The sequence below is a fragment of the Stegostoma tigrinum genome, chromosome 30 (genome assembly GCF_030684315.1).
Source record: "Stegostoma tigrinum isolate sSteTig4 chromosome 30, sSteTig4.hap1, whole genome shotgun sequence".
Lineage (NCBI taxonomy): Eukaryota > Metazoa > Chordata > Chondrichthyes > Orectolobiformes > Stegostomatidae > Stegostoma > Stegostoma tigrinum.
The window spans coordinates 35,462,258-35,487,489 of record NC_081383.1 but is presented as its reverse complement, the minus strand read 5'-3'; the positions used below and the strand labels follow the sequence as shown (position 1 = coordinate 35,487,489).

Genomic DNA, 25,232 nt, shown 5'->3' with positions numbered 1-25,232 from the left:
GTCGCTCTCTCGCTGTCGCTCTCTCGCTGTCGCTCTCTCGCTGTCGCTCTCTCGCTGTCGCTCTCTCGCTGTCCTCTCGCTGTCGCTCTCTCGCTGTCGCTCTCTCGCTGTCGCTCTCTCGCTGTCTCTCGCTCTCTCGCTGTCTCTCTCTCTCTCGCTGTCTCTCTCTCTCTCGCTGTCTCTCTCTCTCTCGCTGTCTCTCTCTCTCTCTCGCTGTCTCTCGCTGTCTCTCGCTGTCTCTCGCTGTCTCTCGCTGTCTCTCGCTGTCTCTCGCTGTCTCTCGCTGTCTCTCGCTGTCTCTCGCTGTCTCTCGCTGTCTCTCGCTGTCTCTCGCTGTCTCTCGCTGTCTCTCGCTGTCTCTCGCTGTCTCTCGCTGTCTCTCGCTGTCTCTCGCTGTCTCTCGCTGTCTCTCGCTGTCTCTCGCTGTCTCTCGCTGTCTCTCGCTGTCTCTCGCTGTCTCTCGCTGTCTCTCGCTGTCTCTCGCTGTCTCTCGCTGTCTCTCGCTGTCTCTCGCTGTCTCTCGCTGTCTCTCGCTGTCTCTCTCTCTCTCTCGCTGTCTCTCTCTCTCTCGCTGTCTCTCTCTCTCTCGCTGTCTCTCTCTCTCTCGCTGTCTCTCTCTCTCTCGCTGTCTCTCTCTCTCTCGCTGTCTCTCTCTCTCTCGCTGTCTCTCTCTCTCTCGCTGTCTCTCTCTCTCTCTCGCTGTCTCTCTCTCTCTCGCTGTCTCTCTCTCTCTCGCTGTCTCTCTCTCTCTCTCTCGCTGTCTCTCTCTCGCTGTCTCTCTCTCTCTCGCTGTCTCTCTCTCTCTCTGTCTCTCTCTCTCTCTCGCTGTCTCTCTCTCTCTCGCTGTCTCTCTCTCTCTCGCTGTCTCTCTCTCTCTCTCTCGCTGTCTCTCTCTCGCTGTCTCTCTCTCTCTCGCTGTCTCTCTCTCTCTCTCTCTCTCGCTGTCTCTCTCTCTCTCTCGCTGTCTCTCTCTCTCTCTCTCTCTCTCTCTCTCTCTCGCTGTCTCTCGCTGTCTCTCGCTGTCTCTCGCTGTCTCTCGCTGTCTCTCGCTGTCTCTCGCTGTCTCTCGCTGTCTCTCGCTGTCTCTCGCTGTCTCTCGCTGTCTCTCTCTCTCTCTCGCTGTCTCTCTCTCTCTCTCGCTGTCTCTCTCTCTCTCGCTGTCTCTCTCTCTCTCTCGCTGTCTCTCTCTCTCTCTCTCGCTGTCTCTCTCTCTCTCTCGCTGTCTCTCTCTCTCTCTCGCTGTCTCTCTCTCTCTCTCGCTGTCTCTCTCTCTCTCTCGCTGTCTCTCTCTCTCGCTGTCTCTCTCTCTCTCTCGCTGTCTCTCTCTCTCTCTCGCTGTCTCTCTCTCTCTCGCTGTCTCTCTCTCTCTCGCTGTCTCTCTCTCTCTCGCTGTCTCTCTCTCTCTCGCTGTCTCTCTCTCTCTCTCGCTGTCTCTCTCTCTCTCTCTCGCTGTCTCTCTCTCTCTCGCTGTCTCTCTCTCTCTCGCTGTCTCTCTCTCTCTCTCGCTGTCTCTCTCTCTCTCTCTCGCTGTCTCTCCCTCTCTCTCTCGCTGTCTCTCTCTCTCTCGCTGTCTCTCTCTTGCTCTCGCGCTGTCTCTCTCTCTCTCGCTGTCTCTCTCTCTCTCGCTGTCTCTCTCTCTCTCGCTGTCTCTTTCTCTCTCGCTGTCTCTTTCTCTCTCGCTGTCTCTTTCTCTCTCGCTGTCTCTTTCTCTCTCGCTGTCTCTTTCTCTCTCGCGCTCTCTCTCTCTCGCGCTCTCTCTCTCTCGCGCTCTCTCTCTCTCGCTCTCCCTCGCGCTCTCTCTCTCTCGCGCTCTCTCGCTCTCTCGCTCTCTGTCTCGCTCTCTGTCTCGCTCTCTGTCTCGCTCTCTGTCTCGCTCTCTGTCTCGCTCTCTGTCTCGCTCTCTGTCTCGCTCTCTGTCTCGCTCTCTGTCTCGCTCTCTCTCTCGCTCTCTCTCTCTCTCTCTCTCTCTCTCGCTGTCTCTCTCTCGCTGTCTCTCTCTCGCTGTCTCTCTCTCGCTGTCTCTCTCTCGCTGTCTCTCTCTCGCTGTCTCTCTCTCGCTGTCTCTCTCTCGCTGTCTCTCTCTCGCTGTCTCTCTCTCGCTGTCTCTCTCTCGCTGTCTCTCTCTCGCTGTCTCTCTCTCGCTGTCTCTCTCTCGCTGTCTCTCTCTCGCTGTCTCTCTCTCGCTGTCTCTCTCTCGCTGTCTCTCTCTCTCTCGCTGTCTCTCTCTCTCTCTCGCTGTCTCTCTCTCTCTCGCTGTCTCTCTCTTGCTCTCGCGCTGTCTCTCTCTCTCTCGCGCTCTCTCTCTCGCGCTCTCTCTCTCGCGCTCTCTCTCTCTCGCGCTCTCTCTCGGCTCTCTCTCTCTCGCGCTCTCTCTCTCTCGCGCTCTCTCGCTCGCTCTCTCTCGCTCGCTCTCTCTCTCGCTCTCTGTCTCGCTCTCTGTCTCGCTCTCTGTCTCGCTCTCTGTCTCGCTCTCTGTCTCGCTCTCTGTCTCGCTCTCTGTCTCGCTCTCTGTCTCGCTCTCTGTCTCGCTCTCTGTCTCGCTCTCTGTCTCGCTCTCTGTCTCGCTCTCTGTCTCGCTCTCTGTCTCGCTCTCTGTCTCGCTCTCTGTCTCGCTCTCTGTCTCGCTCTCTGTCTCGCTCTCTGTCTCGCTCTCTGTCTCGCTCTCTGTCTCGCTCTCTGTCTCGCTCTCTGTCTCGCTCTCTGTCTCGCTCGCTGTCTCGCTCGCTGTCTCGCTCGCTGTCTCGCTCGCTGTCTCGCTCGCTGTCTCGCTCGCTGTCTCTCTCTCTCTCGCTGTCTCTCTCTCTCTCGCTGTCTCTCTCTCTCTCGCTGTCTCTCTCTCTCTCGCTGTCTCTCTCTCTCTCGCTGTCTCTCTCTCTCGCTGTCTCTCTCTCTCGCTGTCTCTCTCTCTCTCTCTCGCTGTCTCTCTCTCTCTCGCTGTCTCTCTCTCTCTCTCTCGCTGTCTCTCTCTCTCTCTCGCTGTCTCTTTCTCTCTCGCTGTCTCTTTCTCTCTCGCTGTCTCTTTCTCTCTCGCTGTCTCTTTCTCTCTCGCTGTCTCTTTCTCTCTCGCTGTCTCTCTCTCTCTCGCTGTCTCTCTCTCTCTCGCTGTCTCTCTCTCTCTCGCTGTCTCTCTCTCTCTCGCTGTCTCTCTCTCTCTCGCTGTCTCTCTCTCTCTCGCTGTCTCTCTCTCTCTCGCTGTCTCTCTCTCTCTCGCTGTCTCTCTCTCTCTCGCTGTCTCTCTCTCTCTCGCTGTCTCTCTCTCTCTCGCTGTCTCTCTCTCTCTCGCTGTCTCTCTCTCTCTCGCTGTCTCTCTCTCTCTCTCGCTGTCTCTCTCTCTCTCTCGCTGTCTCTCTCGCTGTCTCTCTCTCTCTCTCGCTGTCTCTCTCGCTGTCTCTCTCTCTCTCGCTGTCTCTCTCTCTCTCTCGCTGTCTCTCTCTCTCTCTCGCTGTCTCTCTCTCTCTCGCTGTCTCTCTCTCTCTCTCGCTGTCTCTCTCTCTCTCTCGCTGTCTCTCTCTCTCTCGCTGTCTCTCTCTCTCTCGCTGTCTCTCTCTCTCTCTCGCTGTCTCTCTCTCTCTCGCTGTCTCTCTCTCTCTCGCTGTCTCTCTCTTGCTCTCGCGCTGTCTCTCTCTCTCTCGCGCTGTCTCTCTCTCGCGCTCTCTCTCTCTCGCGCTCTCTCTCTCTCGCGCTCTCTCTCTCTCGCGCTCTCTCTCTCTCGCGCTCTCTCTCTCTCGCGCTCTCTCTCTCTCGCGCTCTCTCTCTCTCGCGCTCTCTCTCTCTCGCGCTCTCTCTCTCTCGCGCTCTCTCTCTCTCTCGCGCTCTCTCTCTCTCGCGCTCTCTCTCTCTCGCGCTCTCTCTCTCTCGCGCTCTCTCTCTCTCGCGCTCTCTCTCTCTCGCGCTCTCTCTCTCTCGCGCTCTCTCTCTCGCGCTCTCTCTCTCTCGCGCTCTCTCTCTCGCGCTCTCTCTCTCTCGCGCTCTCTCTCTCTCGCGCTCTCTCTCTCTCGCGCTCTCTCTCTCTCGCGCTCTCTCTCTCTCGCGCTCTCTCTCTCTCGCGCTCTCTCTCTCTCGCGCTCTCTCTCTCTCGCGCTCTCTCTCTCTCGCGCTCTCTCTCTCTCGCGCTCTCTCTCTCTCGCGCTCTCTCTCTCTCGCGCTCTCTCTCTCTCGCGCTCTCTCTCTCTCGCGCTCTCTCTCTCTCGCGCTCTCTCTCTCTCGCGCTCTCTCTCTCTCGCGCTCTCTCTCTCTCGCGCTCTCTCTCTCTCTCGCGCTCTCTCTCTCTCTCGCGCTCTCGCGCTCTCGCGCTCTCGCGCTCTCTCGCTCTCTCGCTCTCTCGCTCTCTCGCTCTCTCGCTCTCTCTCTCGCTCTCTCTCTCGCTCTCTGTCTCGCTCTCTGTCTCGCTCTCTGTCTCGCTCTCTGTCTCGCTCTCTCTCTCGCTCTCTCTCTCGCTCTCTGTCTCGCTCTCTCTCTCGCTCTCTCTCTCGCTCTCTCTCTCGCTCTCTCTCTCGCTCTCGCTCTCGCTCTCTCTCTCGCTCTCTCTCTCTCTCTCTCGCTGTCTCTCGCTGTCTCTCTCTCTCTCTCGCTGTCTCTCTCTCTCTCTCGCTGTCTCTCTCTCGCTGTCTCTCTCTCTCTCGCTGTCTCTCTCTCTCTCTCGCTGTCTCTCTCTCTCTCTCGCTGTCTCTCTCTCTCTCTCGCTGTCTCTCTCTCTCTCGCTGTCTCTCTCTCTCTCTCGCTGTCTCTCTCTCTCTCGCTGTCTCTCTCTCTCTCGCTGTCTCTCTCTCTCTCTCTCGCTGTCTCTCTCTCTCTCGCTGTCTCTCTCTCTCTCTCGCTGTCTCTCTCTCTCTCGCTGTCTCTCTCTCTCTCGCTGTCTCTCTCTCTCTCTCGCTGTCTCTCTCTCTCTCTCGCTGTCTCTCTCTCTCTCTCGCTGTCTCTCTCTCTCTCTCGCTGTCTCTCTCTCTCTCTCTCGCTGTCTCTCTCTCTCTCGCTGTCTCTCTCTCTCTCTCTCGCTGTCTCTCTCTCTCTCGCTGTCTCTCTCTTGCTCTCGCGCTGTCTCTCTCTCTCTCGCGCTCTCTCTCTCGCGCTCTCTCTCTCTCGCGCTCTCTCTCTCTCGCGCTCTCTCTCTCTCTCGCTCTCTCTCTCTCTCTCGCTCTCTCTCTCTCGCTGCTCTCTCTCTCGCTGTCTCTCTCTCGCTGTCTCTCTCTCGCTGTCTCTCTCTCGCTGTCCGCTGTCTCTCTCTCGCTGTCTCTCTCTCGCTGTCTCTCTCTCGCTGTCTCTCTCTCGCTGTCTCTCTCTCGCTGTCTCTCTCTCGCTGTCTCTCTCTCGCTGTCTCTCTCTCGCTGTCTCTCTCTCGCTGTCTCTCTCTCGCTGTCTCTCTCTCGCTGTCTCTCTCTCGCTGTCTCTCTCTCGCTGTCTCTCTCTCGCTGTCTCTCTCTCGCTGTCTCTCTCTCGCTGTCTCTCTCTCGCTGTCTCTCTCTCGCTGTCTCTCTCTCGCTGTCTCTCTCTCGCTGTCTCTCTCTCGCTGTCTCTCTCTCGCTGTCTCTCTCTCGCTGTCTCTCTCTCGCTGTCTCTCTCTCGCTGTCTCTCTCTCGCTGTCTCTCTCTCGCTGTCTCTCTCTCGCTGTCTCTCTCTCGCTGTCTCTCTCTCGCTGTCTCTCTCTCGCTGTCTCTCTCTCGCTGTCTCTCTCTCGCTGTCTCTCTCTCGCTGTCTCTCTCTCGCTGTCTCTCTCTCGCTGTCTCTCTCTCGCTGTCTCTCTCTCGCTGTCTCTCTCTCGCTGTCTCTCTCTCGCTGTCTCTCTCTCGCTGTCTCTCTCTCGCTGTCTCTCTCTCGCTGTCTCTCTCTCGCTGTCTCTCTCTCGCTGTCTCTCTCTCGCTGTCTCTCTCTCGCTGTCTCTCTCTCGCTGTCTCTCTCTCGCTGTCTCTCTCTCGCTGTCTCTCTCTCGCTGTCTCTCTCTCGCTGTCTCTCTCTCGCTGTCTCTCTCTCGCTGTCTCTCTCTCGCTGTCTCTCTCTCGCTGTCTCTCTCTCGCTGTCTCTCTCTCGCTGTCTCTCTCTCGCTGTCTCTCTCTCGCTGTCTCTCTCTCGCTGTCTCTCTCTCGCTGTCTCTCTCTCGCTGTCTCTCTCTCGCTGTCTCTCTCTCGCTGTCTCTCTCTCGCTGTCTCTCTCTCGCTGTCTCTCTCTCGCTGTCTCTCTCTCGCTGTCTCTCTCTCGCTGTCTCTCTCTCGCTGTCTCTCTCTCGCTGTCTCTCTCTCGCTGTCTCTCTCTCGCTGTCTCTCTCTCGCTGTCTCTCTCTCGCTGTCTCTCTCTCGCTGTCTCTCTCTCGCTGTCTCTCTCTCGCTGTCTCTCTCTCGCTGTCTCTCTCTCGCTGTCTCTCTCTCGCTGTCTCTCTCTCGCTGTCTCTCTCTCGCTGTCTCTCTCTCGCTGTCTCTCTCTCGCTGTCTCTCTCTCGCTGTCTCTCTCTCGCTGTCTCTCTCTCGCTGTCTCTCTCTCGCTGTCTCTCTCTCGCTGTCTCTCTCTCGCTGTCTCTCTCTCGCTGTCTCTCTCTCGCTGTCTCTCTCTCGCTGTCTCTCTCTCGCTGTCTCTCTCTCGCTGTCTCTCTCTCGCTGTCTCTCTCTCGCTGTCTCTCTCTCGCTGTCTCTCTCTCGCTGTCTCTCTCTCGCTGTCTCTCTCTCGCTGTCTCTCTCTCGCTGTCTCTCTCTCGCTGTCTCTCTCTCGCTGTCTCTCTCTCGCTGTCTCTCTCTCGCTGTCTCTCTCTCGCTGTCTCTCTCTCGCTGTCTCTCTCTCGCTGTCTCTCTCTCGCTGTCTCTCTCTCGCTGTCTCTCTCTCGCTGTCTCTCTCTCGCTGTCTCTCTCTCGCTGTCTCTCTCTCGCTGTCTCTCTCTCGCTGTCTCTCTCTCGCTGTCTCTCTCTCGCTGTCTCTCTCTCGCTGTCTCTCTCTCGCTGTCTCTCTCTCGCTGTCTCTCTCTCGCTGTCTCTCTCTCGCTGTCTCTCTCTCGCTGTCTCTCTCTCGCTGTCTCTCTCTCGCTGTCTCTCTCTCGCTGTCTCTCTCTCGCTGTCTCTCTCTCGCTGTCTCTCTCTCGCTGTCTCTCTCTCGCTGTCTCTCTCTCGCTGTCTCTCTCTCGCTGTCTCTCTCTCGCTGTCTCTCTCTCGCTGTCTCTCTCTCGCTGTCTCTCTCTCGCTGTCTCTCTCTCGCTGTCTCTCTCTCGCTGTCTCTCTCTCGCTGTCTCTCTCTCTCTCGCTGTCTCTCTCGCTGTCTCTCTCTCTCTCTCTCTCGCTGTCTCTCTCTCTCTCGCTGTCTCTCTCTCTCTCTCTCTCGCTGTCTCTCTCTCTCTCTCTCGCTGTCTCTCTCTCTCTCTCTCGCTGTCTCGCTCTCTCTCTCGCTGTCTCTCTCTCTCTCTCGCTGTCTCTCTCTCTCTCTCGCTGTCTCGCTCTCTCTCGCTGTCTCTCTCTCTCTCTCTCGCTGTCTCGCTCTCTCTCTCGCTGTCTCTCTCTCTCTCTCGCTGTCTCTCTCTCTCTCTCGCTGTCTCTCTCTCTCTCGCTGTCTCTCTCTCTCTCGCTGTCTCTCTCTCTCTCTCTCGCTGTCTCGCTCTCTCTCGCTGTCTCTCTCTCTCTCTCTCTCGCTGTCTCTCTCTCTCTCTCTCGCTGTCTCTCTCTCTCTCTCTCGCTGTCTCTCTCTCTCTCTCTCGCTGTCTCTCTCTCGCTGTCTCTCTCTCTCTCGCTGTCTCTCTCTCTCTCGCTGTCTCTCTCTCTCTCGCTGTCTCTCTCTCGCTGTCTCTCTCTCGCTGTCTCTCTCTCGCTGTCTCTCTCTCGCTGTCTCTCTCTCGCTGTCTCTCTCTCTCTCGCTGTCTCTCTCTCTCTCGCTGTCTCTCTCTCGCTGTCTCTCTCTCTCTCTCTCGCTGTCTCTCTCTCTCTCTCTCGCTGTCTCTCTCTCTCTCTCTCGCTGTCTCTCTCTCTCTCTCTCGCTGTCTCTCTCTCTCTCTCTCGCTGTCTCGCTCTCTCTCTCGCTGTCTCTCTCTCTCTCTCGCTGTCTCTCTCTCTCTCGCTGTCTCTCTCTCTCTCTCTCGCTGTCTCTCTCTCTCTCTCTCGCTGTCTCTCTCTCTCTCTCTCGCTGTCTCTCTCTCTCTCTCTCGCTGTCTCTCTCTCGCTGTCTCTCTCTCTCTCGCTGTCTCTCTCTCGCTGTCTCTCTCTCGCTGTCTCTCTCTCGCTGTCTCTCTCTCTCTCGCTGTCTCTCTCTCTCTCGCTGTCTCTCTCTCGCTGTCTCTCTCTCTCTCTCTCTCGCTGTCTCTCTCTCTCTCTCTCGCTGTCTCTCTCTCTCTCTCTCGCTGTCTCTCTCTCTCTCTCTCGCTGTCTCTCTCTCTCTCTCTCGCTGTCTCGCTCTCTCTCTCGCTGTCTCTCTCTCTCTCTCGCTGTCTCTCTCTCTCTCTCTGTGTCTCGCTCTCTCTCGCTGTCTCTCTCTCTCTCTCTCGCTGTCTCGCTCTCTCTCTCGCTGTCTCTCTCTCTCTCTCGCTGTCTCTCTCTCTCTCGCTGTCTCTCTCTCTCTCGCTGTCTCTCTCTCTCTCGCTGTCTCTCTCTCTCTCGCTGTCTCTCTCTCTCTCGCTGTCTCTCGCTCTCTCTCGCTGTCTCGCTCTCTCTCGCTGTCTCTCTCTCTCTCTCTCTCGCTGTCTCTCTCTCTCTCTCTCGCTGTCTCTCTCTCTCTCGCTGTCTCTCTCTCTCTCTCTCGCTGTCTCGCTCTCTCTCTCGCTGTCTCTCTCTCTCTCTCGCTGTCTCTCTCTCTCTCTCGCTGTCTCTCTCTCTCTCGCTGTCTCTCTCTCTCTCGCTGTCTCTCTCTCTCTCGCTGTCTCTCTCTCTCTCGCTGTCTCTCTCTCTCTCTCTCGCTGTCTCGCTCTCTCTCGCTTTCTCTCTCTCTCTCTCTCTCGCTGTCTCTCTCTCTCTCTCTCGCTGTCTCTCTCTCTCTCTCTCGCTGTCTCTCTCTCTCTCTCTCGCTGTCTCTCTCTCTCTCTCTCGCTGTCTCTCTCTCTCTCTCTCGCTGTCTCTCTCTCTCTCTCTCGCTGTCTCTCTCTCTCTCTCTCGCTGTCTCTCTCTCTCTCTCTCGCTGTCTCGCTCTCTCTCTCGCTGTCTCTCTCTCTCTCTCGCTGTCTCTCTCTCTCTCTCGCTGTCTCTCTCTCTCTCTCGCTGTCTCTCTCTCTCTCTCTGTGTCTCGCTCTCTCTCGCTGTCTCTCTCTCTCTCTCTCGCTGTCTCGCTCTCTCTCTCGCTGTCTCTCTCTCTCTCTCTCGCTGTCTCTCTCTCTCTCTCTCGCTGTCTCTCTCTCTCTCTCGCTGTCTCTCTCTCTCTCTCTCGCTGTCTCTCTCTCTCTCTCTCGCTGTCTCTCTCTCTCTCTCTCTCGCTGTCTCTCTCTCTCTCTCTCGCTGTCTCTCTCTCTCTCTCGCTGTCTCTCTCTCTCTCTCTCGCTGTCTCTCTCTCTCTCTCTCGCTGTCTCGCTCTCTCTCTCGCTGTCTCTCTCTCTCTCTCGCTGTCTCTCTCTCTCTCTCGCTGTCTCTCTCTCTCTCTCGCTGTCTCTCTCTCTCTCGCTGTCTCTCTCTCTCTCGCTGTCTCTCTCTCTCTCTCGCTGTCTCTCTCTCTCTCTCGCTGTCTCTCTCTCTCTCTCGCTGTCTCTCTCTCTCTCTCGCTGTCTCTCTCTCTCTCGCTGTCTCGCTCTCTCTCGCTGTCTCGCTCTCTCTCTCTCGCTGTCTCGCTCTCTCTCGCTGTCTCTCTCTCTCTCTCTCTCGCTGTCTCTCTCTCTCTCTCTCGCTGTCTCTCTCTCTCTCGCTGTCTCTCTCTCTCTCGCTGTCTCTCTCTCTCTCGCTGTCTCTCTCTCTCTCTCGCTGTCTCTCTCTCGCTGTCTCTCTCTCGCTGTCTCTCTCTCGCTGTCTCTCTCTCGCTGTCTCTCTCTCGCTGTCTCTCTCTCGCTGTCTCTCTCTCGCTGTCTCTCTCTCGCTGTCTCTCTCTCGCTGTCTCTCTCTCGCTGTCTCTCTCTCTCTCGCTGTCTCTCTCTCTCTCGCTGTCTCTCTCTCGCTGTCTCTCTCTCGCTGTCTCTCTCTCGCTGTCTCTCTCGCTGTCTCTCTCTCGCTGTCTCTCTCTCGCTGTCTCTCTCTCGCTGTCTCTCTCTCGCTGTCTCTCTCTCGCTGTCTCTCTCTCGCTGTCTCTCTCTCGCTGTCTCTCTCTCGCTGTCTCTCTCTCGCTGTCTCTCTCTCGCTGTCTCTCTCTCGCTGTCTCTCTCTCGCTGTCTCTCTCTCGCTGTCTCTCTCTCGCTGTCTCTCTCTCGCTGTCTCTCTCTCGCTGTCTCTCTCTCGCTGTCTCTCTCTCGCTGTCTCTCTCTCGCTGTCTCTCTCTCGCTGTCTCTCTCTCGCTGTCTCTCTCTCGCTGTCTCTCTCTCGCTGTCTCTCTCTCGCTGTCTCTCTCTCGCTGTCTCTCTCTCGCTGTCTCTCTCTCGCTGTCTCTCTCTCGCTGTCTCTCTCTCGCTGTCTCTCTCTCGCTGTCTCTCTCTCGCTGTCTCTCTCTCGCTGTCTCTCTCTCGCTGTCTCTCTCTCGCTGTCTCTCTCTCGCTGTCTCTCTCTCGCTGTCTCTCTCTCGCTGTCTCTCTCTCGCTGTCTCTCTCTCGCTGTCTCTCTCTCGCTGTCTCTCTCTCGCTGTCTCTCTCTCGCTGTCTCTCTCTCGCTGTCTCTCTCTCGCTGTCTCTCTCTCGCTGTCTCTCTCTCTCTCTCTCGCTGTCTCTCTCTCTCTCTCTCTCGCTGTCTCTCTCTCTCTCTCTCGCTGTCTCTCTCTCTCTCTCTCGCTGTCTCGCTCTCTCTCTCGCTGTCTCGCTCTCTCTCTCGCTGTCTCGCTCTCTCTCTCGCTGTCTCGCTCTCTCTCTCGCTGTCTCTCTCTCTCTCGCTGTCTCTCTCTCTCTCTCGCTGTCTCTCTCTCGCTGTCTCTCTCTCGCTGTCTCTCTCTCGCTGTCTCTCTCTCGCTGTCTCTCTCTCGCTGTCTCTCTCTCGCTGTCTCTCTCTCGCTGTCTCTCTCTCGCTGTCTCTCTCTCGCTGTCTCTCTCTCGCTGTCTCTCTCTCGCTGTCTCTCTCTCGCTGTCTCTCTCTCGCTGTCTCTCTCTCGCTGTCTCTCTCTCGCTGTCTCTCTCTCGCTGTCTCTCTCTCTCTCGCTGTCTCTCTCTCTCTCGCTGTCTCTCTCTCTCTCGCTGTCTCTCTCTCGCTGTCTCTCTCTCGCTGTCTCTCTCTCGCTGTCTCTCTCTCTCTCGCTGTCTCTCTCTCTCTCTCGCTGTCTCTCTCTCTCTCTCTGTGTCTCGCTCTCTCTCGCTGTCTCTCTCTCTCTCTCTCGCTGTCTCGCTCTCTCTCTCGCTGTCTCTCTCTCTCTCTCTCGCTGTCTCTCTCTCTCTCTCTCTCGCTGTCTCTCTCTCTCTCTCTCGCTGTCTCTCTCTCTCTCTCTCGCTGTCTCTCTCTCTCTCGCTGTCTCTCTCTCGCTGTCTCTCTCTCGCTGTCTCTCTCTCGCTGTCTCTCTCTCGCTGTCTCTCTCTCGCTGTCTCTCTCTCGCTGTCTCTCTCTCTCTCGCTGTCTCTCTCTCTCTCGCTGTCTCTCTCTCTCTCGCTGTCTCTCTCTCTCTCGCTGTCTCTCTCTCTCTCTCTCTCGCTGTCTCGCTCTCTCTCGCTGTCTCTCTCTCTCTCTCTCTCGCTGTCTCTCTCTCTCTCTCTCGCTGTCTCTCTCTCTCTCGCTGTCTCTCTCTCGCTGTCTCTCTCTCGCTGTCTCTCTCTCGCTGTCTCTCTCTCTCTCGCTGTCTCTCTCTCTCTCGCTGTCTCTCTCTCTCTCTCTCTGTGTCTCGCTCTCTCTCGCTGTCTCTCTCTCTCTCTCTCGCTGTCTCGCTCTCTCTCTCGCTGTCTCTCTCTCTCTCTCTCGCTGTCTCTCTCTCTCTCTCTCGCTGTCTCTCTCTCTCTCTCTCGCTGTCTCTCTCTCTCTCTCTCGCTGTCTCTCTCTCTCTCGCTGTCTCTCTCTCGCTGTCTCTCTCTCGCTGTCTCTCTCTCGCTGTCTCTCTCTCGCTGTCTCTCTCTCTCTCGCTGTCTCTCTCTCTCTCGCTGTCTCTCTCTCTCTCGCTGTCTCTCTCTCGCTGTCTCTCTCTCTCTCTCTCTCGCTGTCTCTCTCTCTCTCTCTCGCTGTCTCTCTCTCTCTCTCTCGCTGTCTCTCTCTCTCTCTCTCGCTGTCTCTCTCTCTCTCTCTCGCTGTCTCTCTCTCTCTCTCTCGCTGTCTCGCTCTCTCTCTCGCTGTCTCTCTCTCTCTCTCGCTGTCTCTCTCTCTCTCTCTCTGTGTCTCGCTCTCTCTCGCTGTCTCTCTCTCTCTCTCTCGCTGTCTCTCTCTCTCTCTCTCGCTGTCTCTCTCTCTCTCTCGCTGTCTCTCTCTCTCTCTCGCTGTCTCTCTCTCTCTCTCGCTGTCTCTCTCTCTCTCTCGCTGTCTCTCTCTCTCTCGCTGTCTCTCTCTCTCTCGCTGTCTCTCTCTCTCTCTCTCGCTGTCTCGCTCTCTCTCGCTGTCTCTCTCTCTCTCTCTCTCGCTGTCTCTCTCTCTCTCTCTCGCTGTCTCTCTCTCTCTCTCTCGCTGTCTCTCTCTCTCTCTCTCGCTGTCTCTCTCTCTCTCTCTCGCTGTCTCTCTCTCTCTCTCTCGCTGTCTCTCTCTCTCTCTCTCGCTGTCTCTCTCTCTCTCTCTCGCTGTCTCGCTCTCTCTCTCGCTGTCTCGCTCTCTCTCTCGCTGTCTCTCTCTCTCTCTCGCTGTCTCGCTCTCTCTCTCTGTGTCTCGCTCTCTCTCGCTGTCTCTCTCTCTCTCTCTCGCTGTCTCGCTCTCTCTCTCGCTGTCTCTCTCTCTCTCTCGCTGTCTCTCTCTCTCTCTCGCTGTCTCTCTCTCTCTCGCTGTCTCTCTCTCTCTCGCTGTCTCTCTCTCTCTCTCTCGCTGTCTCGCTCTCTCTCGCTGTCTCTCTCTCTCTCTCTCTCGCTGTCTCTCTCTCTCTCTCTCGCTGTCTCTCTCTCTCTCTGTGTCTCTTTCTCTCTCGCTGTCTCTCTCTCTCTCGCTGTCTCTCTCTCTCTCGCTGTCTCTCTCTCTCTCGCTGTCTCTCTGTCTCTCTCTCTCGCTGTCTCTCTCTCTCTCTCTCTCGCTGTCTCGCTCTCTCTCTCGCTGTCTCGCTCTCTCTCTCGCTGTCTCTCTCTCTCTCTCTGTGTCTCTTTCTCTCTCGCTGTCTCTCTCTCTCTCGCTGTCTCTCTCTCTCTCGCTGTCTCTCTCTCTCTCGCTGTCTCTCTCTCTCTCTCTCGCTGTCTCTCTCTCTCTCTCTCGCTGTCTCTCTCTCTCTCTCTCGCTGTCTCTCTCTCTCTCTCTCGCTGTCTCGCTCTCTCTCTCGCTGTCTCTCTCTCTCTCGCTGTCTCTCTCTCTCTCGCTGTGTCTCTTTCTCTCTCGCTGTCTCTCTCTCTCTCGCTGTCTCTCTCTCTCTCGCTGTCTCGCTGTCTCTCTCTCTCTCGCTGTCTCTCTCGCTCTCTCGCTGTCTCTCTCTCGCTCTCTCGCTGTCTCGCGCTCTCTCTCGCTGTCTCGCGCTCTCTCTCGCTGTCTCGCGCTCTCTCTCGCTGTCTCGCGCTCTCTCTCGCTGTCTCGCGCTCTCTCTCGCTGTCTCGCGCTCTCTCTCGCTGTCTCGCGCTCTCTCTCGCTGTCTCGCGCTCTCTCTCGCTGTCTCGCGCTCTCTCTCGCTGTCTCGCGCTCTCTCTCGCTGTCTCGCGCTCTCTCTCGCTGTCTCGCGCTCTCTCTCGCTGTCTCGCGCTCTCTCTCGCTGTCTCGCGCTCTCTCTCGCTGTCTCGCGCTCTCTCTCGCTGTCTCGCGCTCTCTCTCGCTGTCTCGCGCTCTCTCTCGCTGTCTCGCGCTCTCTCTCGCTGTCTCGCGCTCTCTCTCGCTGTCTCGCTGTCTCTCTCTCCTCTCTCGCTGTCTCGCCCGCGCTCTCCTATTAGTTAGCAGTCCGCTATCCGTACTAGCATATTAGCCTTAACATCTGGGGCTCTTGTCTTGAATAGCCTTTTGTATGGTACTTTATTAAACGCAATCTGGCAATTCAAATTTGTTGCATCCACTGGTTCCACTTCATCTAACCTACTTATTACCTCCCCAAACAATGGTAGTAAAGCTTTTACTTGTGATTTCACCTTGCTGACTGTTTTTGATTATATTAAGTGTCTCTAAATGCTCTGCCATTACATCCTTTGTAATAAGTGCCAATGTTTTCCCAACGACAGATTTAAGTTAATTGATGTAGAGGGCTGAGGGCAGGAGATAGGATTGACATGGTTGATGGCCCTGTCTTAGAGATCTACAGCGCACAAAAGAGCCCGTCGGCCTATTATATCTGCATTAGTGAGGTCACCCATGCTGGAGGACAATCTAATTTGAAGTTATAAAGGAGAACATTTCAGAAACTCTCTGGAAGGTGGCATTGTCGGAAGAGCTATGAGAGACAGGAATACTGGGAAAATTGAGTCTTTAGAAGAAGCGGGATGTGAGGACCTGTAATTGAGATAATCGAAGGAGAGTTCTATTCTGCATCTTTTTGTTTTGAAAAACTTGAGCTACTCATGAGTACTTGGATTTGCGTACCTCTGCTGCAGAGATGCATGCCAGTAAAATATAAAGTTGAGAAGCATTGACACTGCCACCTGTGAGGCAGTTGCTGATGACTGTGACCCCTTGAAGGGCTTTGGAAGGAGTGACACAAACAAAAAGCTCAGCAGACCAAAACAGGATCCTTCAGAAAATAGAGGCCAGAGCATTGTGCACCTTATTAGACACTGTTGCCCTGTGCAGCAAATGCAGCAGTGTCTGCTAGAGTAGAGTGCCTCATCAGGAGTTGCTTAATGTGCAGGTGAACACCACAATGCAAACTATTGTCTTGCAAGATTGAAGGCTGCCACATTACTGGACACCCTAAAATAAAAGCATGTTGGACGAAATGAACATTTACGGTCCAATGGGCTGCAGATACCTGCAGCTTAAAACCCAAGTGCATAGAGGGATGATAAAATATGGGATTATGTCATTGTTGTCAAATATTAGCTGAGAAAGATCTTTATTTTAAAGAAACCTCAGATATTAGCTTGAAAAGGAACGATAAAAGTTATGAAGATTGGATTGAACTGTGACTCTTGACAAAATTCTCGATAGTCTGACCAGTTTGTTTTAGTACTTTAACAATTATGAAAAGTTGAATCATTAGATTTGTTTTGGTTGCTGCTCCCACACCTTTTGTATGTTTCCTTTTTTTTTGAGCTCTCTGCTTTTTTCTGAAAAGCAGTGATTGGGTGTTTGGTCAATTCCTTGGGCTGATTTCTTTCCCTCTAGCTCATAAACAGCCATAAATAACAAATGTCAGCATCTGTGCTTACCTCTTGTCAATGCAAAGCATACATTCCACCAAAAGTCACTGCATCATGATTAGGAAGGGAACTCTGACATTATTTTTGTGTACTTAACATGAGGAAGCAGAGGTTAGTTGGAACAGCACAAATGTTGGCCTGGGTTGAGTTCAAGCACCTATGTAAATGTGGACCAGGGAAGGCAACTTGAAATCTGTGTGCTAAGCAAAAATGCATTTATCCTCTGAGCCATCAATTTTTTAATAAAAGATTTCCACAATTTTCTCAGGTATCAATTAGTGGGCAGTTTAGACTGTTGTGCTGCAACAATTTGCAAGTCGTGCAGTTCCAGTGACAGTAATTTAAATGTAACTGGTTGTCAGCGTAACAATGGAAAATAATTATTTGTAATATGCATATATGTTGGTAGTGATTTCTGTATAAATGTGCTGCAACCCAGAACAGGAATTATCACGAGGACCTATTTGAATAACTTTGTATGCATTCTTTTTAAGAAAGCACCAAAGTGATAATACAGAACTGCTAATCAACATCGGTTCTGCCATTCAGTTTGATCATCGCATTTCGATCACAGCTGACTTACAACTCAAATTTATTTACCTGCCTTTGATCCATATCTCTTGATAGCCTTTCTGGAAACTAAATGTAATAATACTTTGGTAGTTCCTTATAATAGTAAAGGAATCATCTAACAAATTTTATTTTTTTGCCTAACATTTATTTGCCTCTGGCAGTTCGTTAACGATTCCAAGCCAAAGATGTTTCCTATCATTAAATTCTGGGTTCAATTAAAAGGTAGCACCCAACTATCTGATTATACAATGTTCTGTGAATTAAATTTGTTATTCAAAAGATGTTGATTTTATTTGCTTTATTATTTCATGTACCAAGATACAGTGAAAAGTATTGTTTTGTGTGCTACCCTGCCAAATTATACCTTACGTAAGTACATCAGTTAAATAGAACAGAATGCAGAATGGCTGTAGAGAAGGTGCAGAGAAAGATCAGATTTTTGAACTGACCTCTCATTAGAATGGAGAAGTGGGAAAGAAGCTGTTCTTGAATCTGTAGATACGTGTTTTCAAATTTGTGTATTGCCTTCCTGAAGCAAGAAGGTGGAAGAGAGTATAACCGGAGTGGCAGGGGTAATTGATGATGTTGGCAGGTAGCAAGAAGTACAGACTGAGCCCCTGGATGGAAGGCTAGTTTGTGTAATAGATTGGTGCTGAGGTGGAAATGGTCAAGAGCTTCCTATTCCATGGAGTAAATATAACTAACAATCTGTCTTGATCAATCTACATGAACTCTGTAGTTAAGAAACCACACCAATGTCTCTACTTCCTCAGAAAGCTAAGCTGAATTTGACAGTTACCAATTCATATAAATGCATCCTAACCAGACGCATCGAATCTTGATATCGTAGCTATTGTATCCAAGACTGCAAAAAATTACAACGTTGTAAATCTAACTTTCACTGACATATTGTATCAAATGCTTGGAATATAAGATTCTTAATTTGGAAGGATTTTCTTAGATCACGGTGGAGAGTTGACACAGTATTTAGAACTTACCCTGTTTTTAGATTTCACAGTGCATGTTTAGACTACTACTTGACAAATAAATCTACTCCCTGCTCAGCTAATTGTATGTGAATTAGGAGTTGGCTTCAGTTTTTGGGTACAGAAATACAGGGTTATACTTGGCTTCTGATTCAGGCCATGGGATTGATGGATAATGAGGTCCGTGTTGCCAAAAAGATGAGCAGATGTTTGAGGCACAGAGCAGTCAGTGTGTGGCGGTTGACAAAAAGAATATTTTCACATGTCAAAATAGTTACCAGCAACACCGTTTTGTATTTTTTACCTTTTGTATAAATTGACCCCTATCCCTTGAAGGACTTTTAAGAGCTTCAAAAGCCAACTTGTAAGCCATAAATCTATGGTAAACACACACTGGCTTCTTTTCAGAAAGTAGGAATATTCTTAATTCTTTAAAGTTGCATTATTTAATCAGTGCTTCTTGATTTGTCTTTGTCATACTTTCATACTTAATGTGGCCTTTTCATCTTCACGCACATTTCTTGGAAGGAAAGGGATATACGTCTATACAATTCATTTTGTTGCTTTTTTAAATCATTGCCTTCTTTTTCATGTTTAACTGTAGATTTTGCTGTTGGATGGAATTTCAATCATGTTCGTTTTTATGGTGGGAGACTGAGTATCGTTCAAAATTTTAATTTCTAATATATTTCTGTCTAGGTTTGAGGAGTCTGAATCCTTAATAGATTTTACTTTTCTCTTGGGAAAGTGAGTATCTAATGAATTCCAGGAAGACTGAGTCAACACTGACTACTTGCCGGTGTGTGTGGTTCCTTGGCAATGGTTGACTTTTGGTATTGGGCAAGTGTCCTTTTATTTTGTATACACACCTCAACAAGAGACACATTTAGGCTCAGTAACTGGGGATTTTGTCCGCATTTCCAATAAAAATTGCTGCACCAGCAATGAGTGGAAACCTATGGGCACCAAATGCACCATAGCTCAAAAAGTCAATAAATGCAAATGTAGAATCTTGGCCTATGTAGCTTAGAAGTGATACTTCATTTTTTCTGTTCTAAACAGTAGCAAAACAGCTGCTATGTTGAAAAAGAAAAGTGCATTCTTGTAACAAAGAAAAATATCAGCCATAATCTTTAAGGAAGATGGTGTCCTTTTGACTTTTGAAATGCTAGAATTGGCAGATCTGCATCATCTATTGCTCTGTCTATGGGGATGTCAGACTTCGTGGACAAGCCTCGCTTTCTTAGCAGCTCCATCTGGGTTGTTGCAAAACAGCTGCAATAAGTGTGTTGGGAATTTTTAATGATTTTTAAAATTGAAAAGTTACATAAGTGTGAATGTACAAAACTCGACAGGTACAATACATTAACTAACCCCGCTCTAGCACACTTACTTTCAATAGCAGCCTGATCCAGATCACCTGCTCCTGGGCATATCAGGGGACCTTTGTCTATACTAGGAGTCAACAGCCACTCAATCAACAAAATATGATAATGATCTTATCAAGTAATTTACATTGTATTTCTAAGATTTCTATCTTTTGATTCCTATCGATTATAGTTAGTTTTGAGCTATTACTGATTATAACAAAGAATTAGCAATTAACCAACATTTTTAACTGCATTCAAATGGCTAAATGCCAAGGGAGCGTTTGCTAGCAGATATGTGATTAGTGTGAGTTCATCTGTTTGAACCTGACAGTAGAGCAGTTTTACCTTTAACCTTACAGAATTTCAGACAAGGGTGATTTACAATTAATCATTGCTGTATGTCTGGTGTTACAAACAGGTAATATATTGAGTCGGCCAGAAAATGCTGGAAGCCCTCGGTGGTCTGATGAGAGGTCTTCATGCGAAAAGCTAAATTCTCTTGTCTGTTTTTAGATGCTGATAAGCCAACTGTTAATTTCAAACATTTACAGTTTTTCTTTTCATCTTTGCAGTATATTCTCTATAATTCAATTTTGTTTACGAACTTCAGCATTAGGATCAATATACTAAATTCTTTCTCAAATCCTGTATCTGTTGAATTTAAGTTGAGTTTTATAGCAATCCTAATTCAAGTTAGTAGATTTCTTGTTTTGTAACCACTTTAAAAAAAAGCAACAATTAAATCTTTGAATATGTTCAGATTATAAAGGTTTTCAAGACAAAAAAGCAAGCTTTTAAAGACAGATTAAACAATATCATCAACTTCGATCTGGTTTGGAAGAATTCTTCATTCCAGTTGTGAGGGAACTGAATTAACAAACATAGTTGATATTACAAAAAAAGCCACTTGAGCACCTCGCATCAATGACTCCAGTGAGAATTTAGGCTTGTTTAATGATTCCTCTTAAGTTAGTTTCCAGATGTCATTGGAATTCAATGACCAAACAAAATGACTTTTAAATATAAAAATTAAAATTAATTTATTTGTAGCTTTTAAAAATTTCGGTATTAAAGCCTACTGTTCACTTTTTCACAATGGAACTGATGGTGTACACTTCTATTCCTGGCCTTAGAAGTTCTTCTTACTGTAACTATGCAGTGAGTGGGAGGATAAAGGGCATAAACGTTGTCATTTTAAACCATCAGTTCATCTCTAACTCATCTCCAACCTCCATTTTCAAGACCAATGTGCTTTACTTCATGAAAGACCACCTTCATCCAAACTCTGTTATAGTGCCCACCTCCCCCTGCACCACAGTCTGTCCTCTGCTACTGAAACTATTTAATGTTACTTAATACACCTAATTGAATGCTGTCCTGGTTAGACTCCCATCCAACCCCATTAAATCTCAGCCCACCCAAAACTCTGTTTCCATATTATCAACTACAGCAAATCCATTCATTTTTCCTCTTCACTGACCACATTAGCTTCTGATTTGGTTGTACCTTGGATTTAATATTCTAAATTCAGGACACCCTGTGGCCTTGACCCTTGCTGTCTCTGCTGACCTGTTATTCATCTTCTCAGTTCTTCTTGTTCATATTATGTGCACATTACTCCTTTCATGTTGACCTACCCTGATGAGAACTTTCGACTAGTTATGCCTCTCAAACTAGAATTTACTCTCCAAAACCTGTCCTCTCTCCACACCCTGTATTCCTTTTGAGTCCTTGCTTTAAATCATCTCCTAGCAAACATTTGATCATCTTTATAATTGTCACTTTATCCTTGTGCCTCTGCAAAGTGCCTAGGAATACTTGTTACTCTAAAGAATCTGTACAAATGCAAATTGTTGTTTGTGAATAGTCTTATCTGAAAAAGAATCATTGATTGCATTTGCTTTTGGCTCAATGATCTGTTGCCAAAAAATACAAAATAGAAGACACATACTTTCCCTATTTTAAAAATAAAGTCTTGAGGGTGTAGTGGCGTTTGAAAGGAAAATATAGAAAAAGTTAATAAATCTGACTTTCCAACACTTGCTTGTTTCTGGAGTTTAAGTCTGTCTCCATTTTGACTTATAGTTGGAAGTAATAATGTCTAAGCACGAATCTTCCTATATTTGATGGAAGAACATTTATTGTGTGCATGTAACATTCACAACAAACTTTGATTAAAGTGAGATTGGTTTTGAATTGAATTTTGTTCTACATTACCCAAAGACACAGAGTTTGACACCTTCAAATAATTGAAAATCATCTTGAAACCTTTTTTTATAGCATTGACTCGATAAAATCTCATTGGAAAGGAGAGAGGCAAGACAAATGAAATATTTGTGCAACAATTTGTGCAATAGCATTAAGTACATGGAAATGCAGTTCATCTGAGTTTACAGCAATCCCACTAAATCACTTGAACTGATGCAGGGGGAAAAAGAATGGCTGTTAGGTAGACATTTTTTAATATTTGCAGTGAAAAGCCAATTCAGTAATGGTATCAAGAAGGATTGACTCCCTTGTGGCTTGTTCACTCCCACGCTTATAAAAACTGTACAGTTCCAAAACGTTTAACTTTTGACTTGACTACTGCATTGGTGATTGCTGGATTGGATCTGCACAAATCCCATCTTTTATCACCAGCAACACTGGAGCCTCTTAGCCGGCTGACCTGTATGATAGCACGAGTAGAATCATAGCACTGAATTACTTGCATTTAAGCTTGGCCTCTGTGTAAGACATGTAAGAACTGCTTGGCTGCTTTCAAAGTTACATGTCCTTCCAAGGATATAAAAGAGAACAATCTAATCTTCCGCTTTTTTTTCCTGTATGCTATTTCTTCTTGTCTGAATATTTTGTCAGATGCAATATTGTCATTTGTATGCACATCATTTATCAGACTAAACTGAAATAGCAAGCTTTAGACAATGGAACCATCCACTTCCAGTTTTTGTTTTAAACACTCATACTAGGTTCACACTTGTGTGCTGTTTGGGTACAGCCAGTTTTATTGTCAAACATATTTTTGTTCTATACAATCTAGTATTCACCTCATTTCGATGTCATCTATTTCAGCAAATAAAGGAATACTTTTATTTTCATTATATTGTACTATTCCGTTGAAATGTCTCAAAGCTTCATGCTGCAATTTACATTTGGAGTATAGTGACTCTTGGTAAGAGGGCAAATATGTTAGCATTTCTGTACCAGTAACATCTCGAGGCCATGAGTTGAAAAAATAGCTTTTTAAAAAAAATTATGTGAGAGGGAGGAAAAGACATTGGCCAGGACAGGAGAAGAACACTCTGCTTCTCATGCATTTGTTACCTAGGATTGAAACATGTGAAAAGGGGACCTTAATTTAACTTCTCTCCTGGCAGATAGTACTTTAACCATGTAGCACTGTGCTAGAGTATCAGCCTAGATTAAAAGACAACTTCCTGGATGTCTTAAGAAATAACTGTAAAATTATGTTATCATGAGACTTTGGAGTGCAAGTTCATAGTTCCTTGAAAGTAAAAACCAGGTAGACAGGATAGTGAACAAGACATTTGGTACACTTGCCTTTATTGGTCAATGCTTTGAGTATGGGAGTTGGGAGGTAATGATGCAGCAGTATAAGACATTGGTTAGACCATTTTTGGAATACTGCATGCAATTCTGGCCTCCTTGCCGTAGGAAGGATATTGTGAAACTTGAAAGGGTTCAGGGAAAATTTACAAGGATGTTGCCAGGGTAGGAGAGTTTGAGCTGCAGGGAGAGGTTGATTAGGCTGCAGCTACTTTCCCTGAAACATCAGAGGCTGCAGGGTGACCTTATAGAAGTCTATAAAATCATGAGGTCCTGGACAGGGTAAATAGACAAGGTCTTTTCCCTAAGGTGGGGGAGTCCAAAACTAGCAGGCATAGGTTTAAGGTGAGGGGAATAGATTTAAAAGGGACCTAGGAGGCAACTTTTTCGCACAGAGGGTGGTGCATGTGTGGAATGAGCTGCCAGAGGAATTGGTGGAGGCTGGTTCAATTACAACATTTTAAAGGCATCTAGATAGCTATATGAGTGGAAAGGGTTTAGAGGGAAATGGGCCAAATGGGAGCAAGTAGGACTAGATTTTCTTAGGATATATGGTTGGCATGGACGAGTTGGACAGAAGGGTCTGTTTCGGTGCTGTGCATCTCTATAACTATATGATACTGTGTCCTTTATTTAAATAAGAGAAAATGCAGAAAGCTCCTGTCATTGACCATAATGTTAAAAATACATTGGAAAGAGGATGTGGTGAAATTGATTTAATGTATTGTCCTTGGGATTTTTGAGGTATTAATTTTTCTGTCTAACAGGTTGTATGGGTCGGATACAGTTGTGTGGATAAATTATGTTCTATACATTTTCTTATATCCCTGGGCAGCTGTTGCTTTCCCCTTCCTGCTTGTCAGTTTGAGACCAACAACACAGGATGTGGACAATTGGTTCTGCTCTACTGGTCTCTGAGATCACTAATTTAATATTTTCCATGCAAGTTGAAAAGTTTTAGATTTAGTTGTACGTCATCTGCTGTGGGTTCTGATTGTAAAATAACGAAAAGTTGAATGCTTTTGATTTATTCTTTACAAAATCTGTTTCTTTCTTTTGAAGCCTGAAAGAGATACTGTTCAGGACACTTTCTCAGCAGATGGAAATTCCTGGAAAGTAACTGCTAAGGTTGGGCAAAAGACAAAGCCAATCATCCCAGAAATGTGTTTCACGTCAGGTGGAGAAAACACGGAACCTTTACCAACAAATTCGTACATTGGTGATGATGGGACCAGCTTGCTCATTTCCTGTTCAAAATGCTGTCTTCAGGTGCATGCTAGTAAGTAGTTCCCAACTCAAACAAATATATCTTCCAAATGAATGGACTATCAGTCCTGTATTGAAATATGTGCAATTTGTGTTAATCTGTGTCACAAAGGGCATGGTAATAATGTGTTTTGGAAGTGAATATTCTGTTTGAATATTAAAATTCTTGAATTCATTAAAAATTTATGAATAGCAGAGCGATAAAATGCCATTGAAGCTGATTTATCTGTCATGGGTTTCTGTCCAACTGCACTCTCTAACAATGTTAAAAAACTCATCAAAATATAGAATATAAACCAGGATAGAATGAGGCATGCAAAGTGGAACATACAGCCTTTAAGTCTACACCAAGCACCCTAGAGTCTCTCAGTACAGAAGAGGCCCTTTAGCCCATCAAGCATACACCGACACACAAATCTGTTACCTATCTACACTGATTCCACTTTGTAGCTCTTGACCCGTAGCTATGAATGTTATGACATTTCAAGAGCTCATCCAGTTACTCTTTAAAGGGTGTGAAATTTCCCACCCCTACGACCTTCCCATGCTGTGCATTCCAAACTTCCATCTCCTTCTGGATGACGAATCATTTTCCTCAAATCCCTTCTAAAGCTCTTGCCCTTCACCTTAAAATTATGCCCCCTCATTTAAACGCCAGATTGAATGACTGTCTATAAGGTATGTGCTTTTTGAAAAAAATAGAATATATCTGCAAATACAAATTCACCCAATAGATATGAGAGTGAGGGGAATGAGAGGGTGAGTGTGAGGGTGAGGGAGGGGTGAGAGGAGGTATGGGAGTGAGTTTGAGCATGCGCTCTCTCGCTGACTCCTGCTACTCCCTCACCTCCCTTCCACCCCCTCCGCTCGCTCTCACCCACACACGCACACATACGTATCTATGGGGTGACTTTGTACGTGGAGATACATTCTATTTTGTTCAAAAAACACACATTTTATAGATAGTCAACGTGGTGTTCATACATTCCTCCTTTAGAAATAAAACCAGCCTCACTCCAAACAAAACAGAAACCGATTCTAAAGAAAGCTTCACATCTAACATGCATTGTGTGGCCTAAAACATCACCTCTTTTTTACACTGATAAAAATTCGGTTCTCTCACCGCAGTGACTGGAAAGAAATTTAGGCATTTATGTGTACACATTAATTGATTTAAAACCTTCTAACTGATTAAAGATTTAACAACAACTTCAGTTTGTTTAATACATCCTCATCAGTGTGTGACCCTTTTTACTTGTAAATTCTGTTTTGCTTCTTTCTCACTTCACCTGATGAAGGGGCTACACTTCAAAACCTTGTGTTTTTGAACAAACCTGTTGGACTGTAACCTGGTGTCATGTGATTTCTGACCTTATCCACCACAGTTCAACACCAGCACCTCCACAAGTTGTCAAGGGCTGTCGTTCTCACATCACTTCTGGGATTCAGCTCTTTTTATCCATGTTTGAACCAAGGCTGTAATGAAGTCAGGAGCTGAGTGGCCCTGGCAGAACCCAAACTGGGCGTCATGGCACAGTTTATTGCTGAGCAGGTGCTATTTGATAGCACTGTTGATGACACCTTCCATCAGTTTACTAATGATAAAGCGTAAACTGAAGTGGCAGTGATTGGCCAGGTTGTATTTGTCTTGTTTTATATATACGAGACATACTCCGAGACATACTCCGACTATTTTCCACCTTGTTCAGTGGATATTAGTGTTGTAACTGGACAACTTGGCTAGGAGAGCACGAGTTCTGGAGCACAAACTTCAATACTACTGCCTCAGTGTTGCCTGGGCCTGTACGCTTTGCAGTATCCAGTGCTTCTAACAGTTCATGATATCACGTGGAGTGAATTGAATTTGTAGAAGACTGGCATCTGTAAAGCTGGGGACTGCTAGAGGAGGTCGAGATGGATCATCCGCTCGGCACGTCTGGCTAAAGATTGCTGCAAAAGCCTTAACTTATTTTTTTGCACCGATGTGCTAGGCTCTTCCATCATTGAGGATGGGGAATACTTGTGGACCCTTTTCTCCAGTGAGTTTTAAGAGTCCATCACCATTCACGACTGGATATG

At 48.6% G+C, this 25,232-nt stretch overlaps 1 protein-coding gene across 3 annotated transcripts in view; it reads left to right on the top strand.

Annotated features, from left to right (window-relative positions):
• kdm4b (lysine (K)-specific demethylase 4B) overlaps window positions 1–25,232 on the top strand; it is a 453,216-nt gene that overhangs the window by 352,900 nt on the left and 75,084 nt on the right. For all 3 annotated transcript variants that reach the window (XM_048559767.2, XM_059638447.1, XM_059638448.1), the window contains exon 14: window positions 22,950–23,166. In XM_048559767.2, the coding sequence (XP_048415724.1) occupies window positions 22,950–23,166 (217 nt within the window). The remainder of the gene's footprint in view (window positions 1–22,949; window positions 23,167–25,232) is intronic.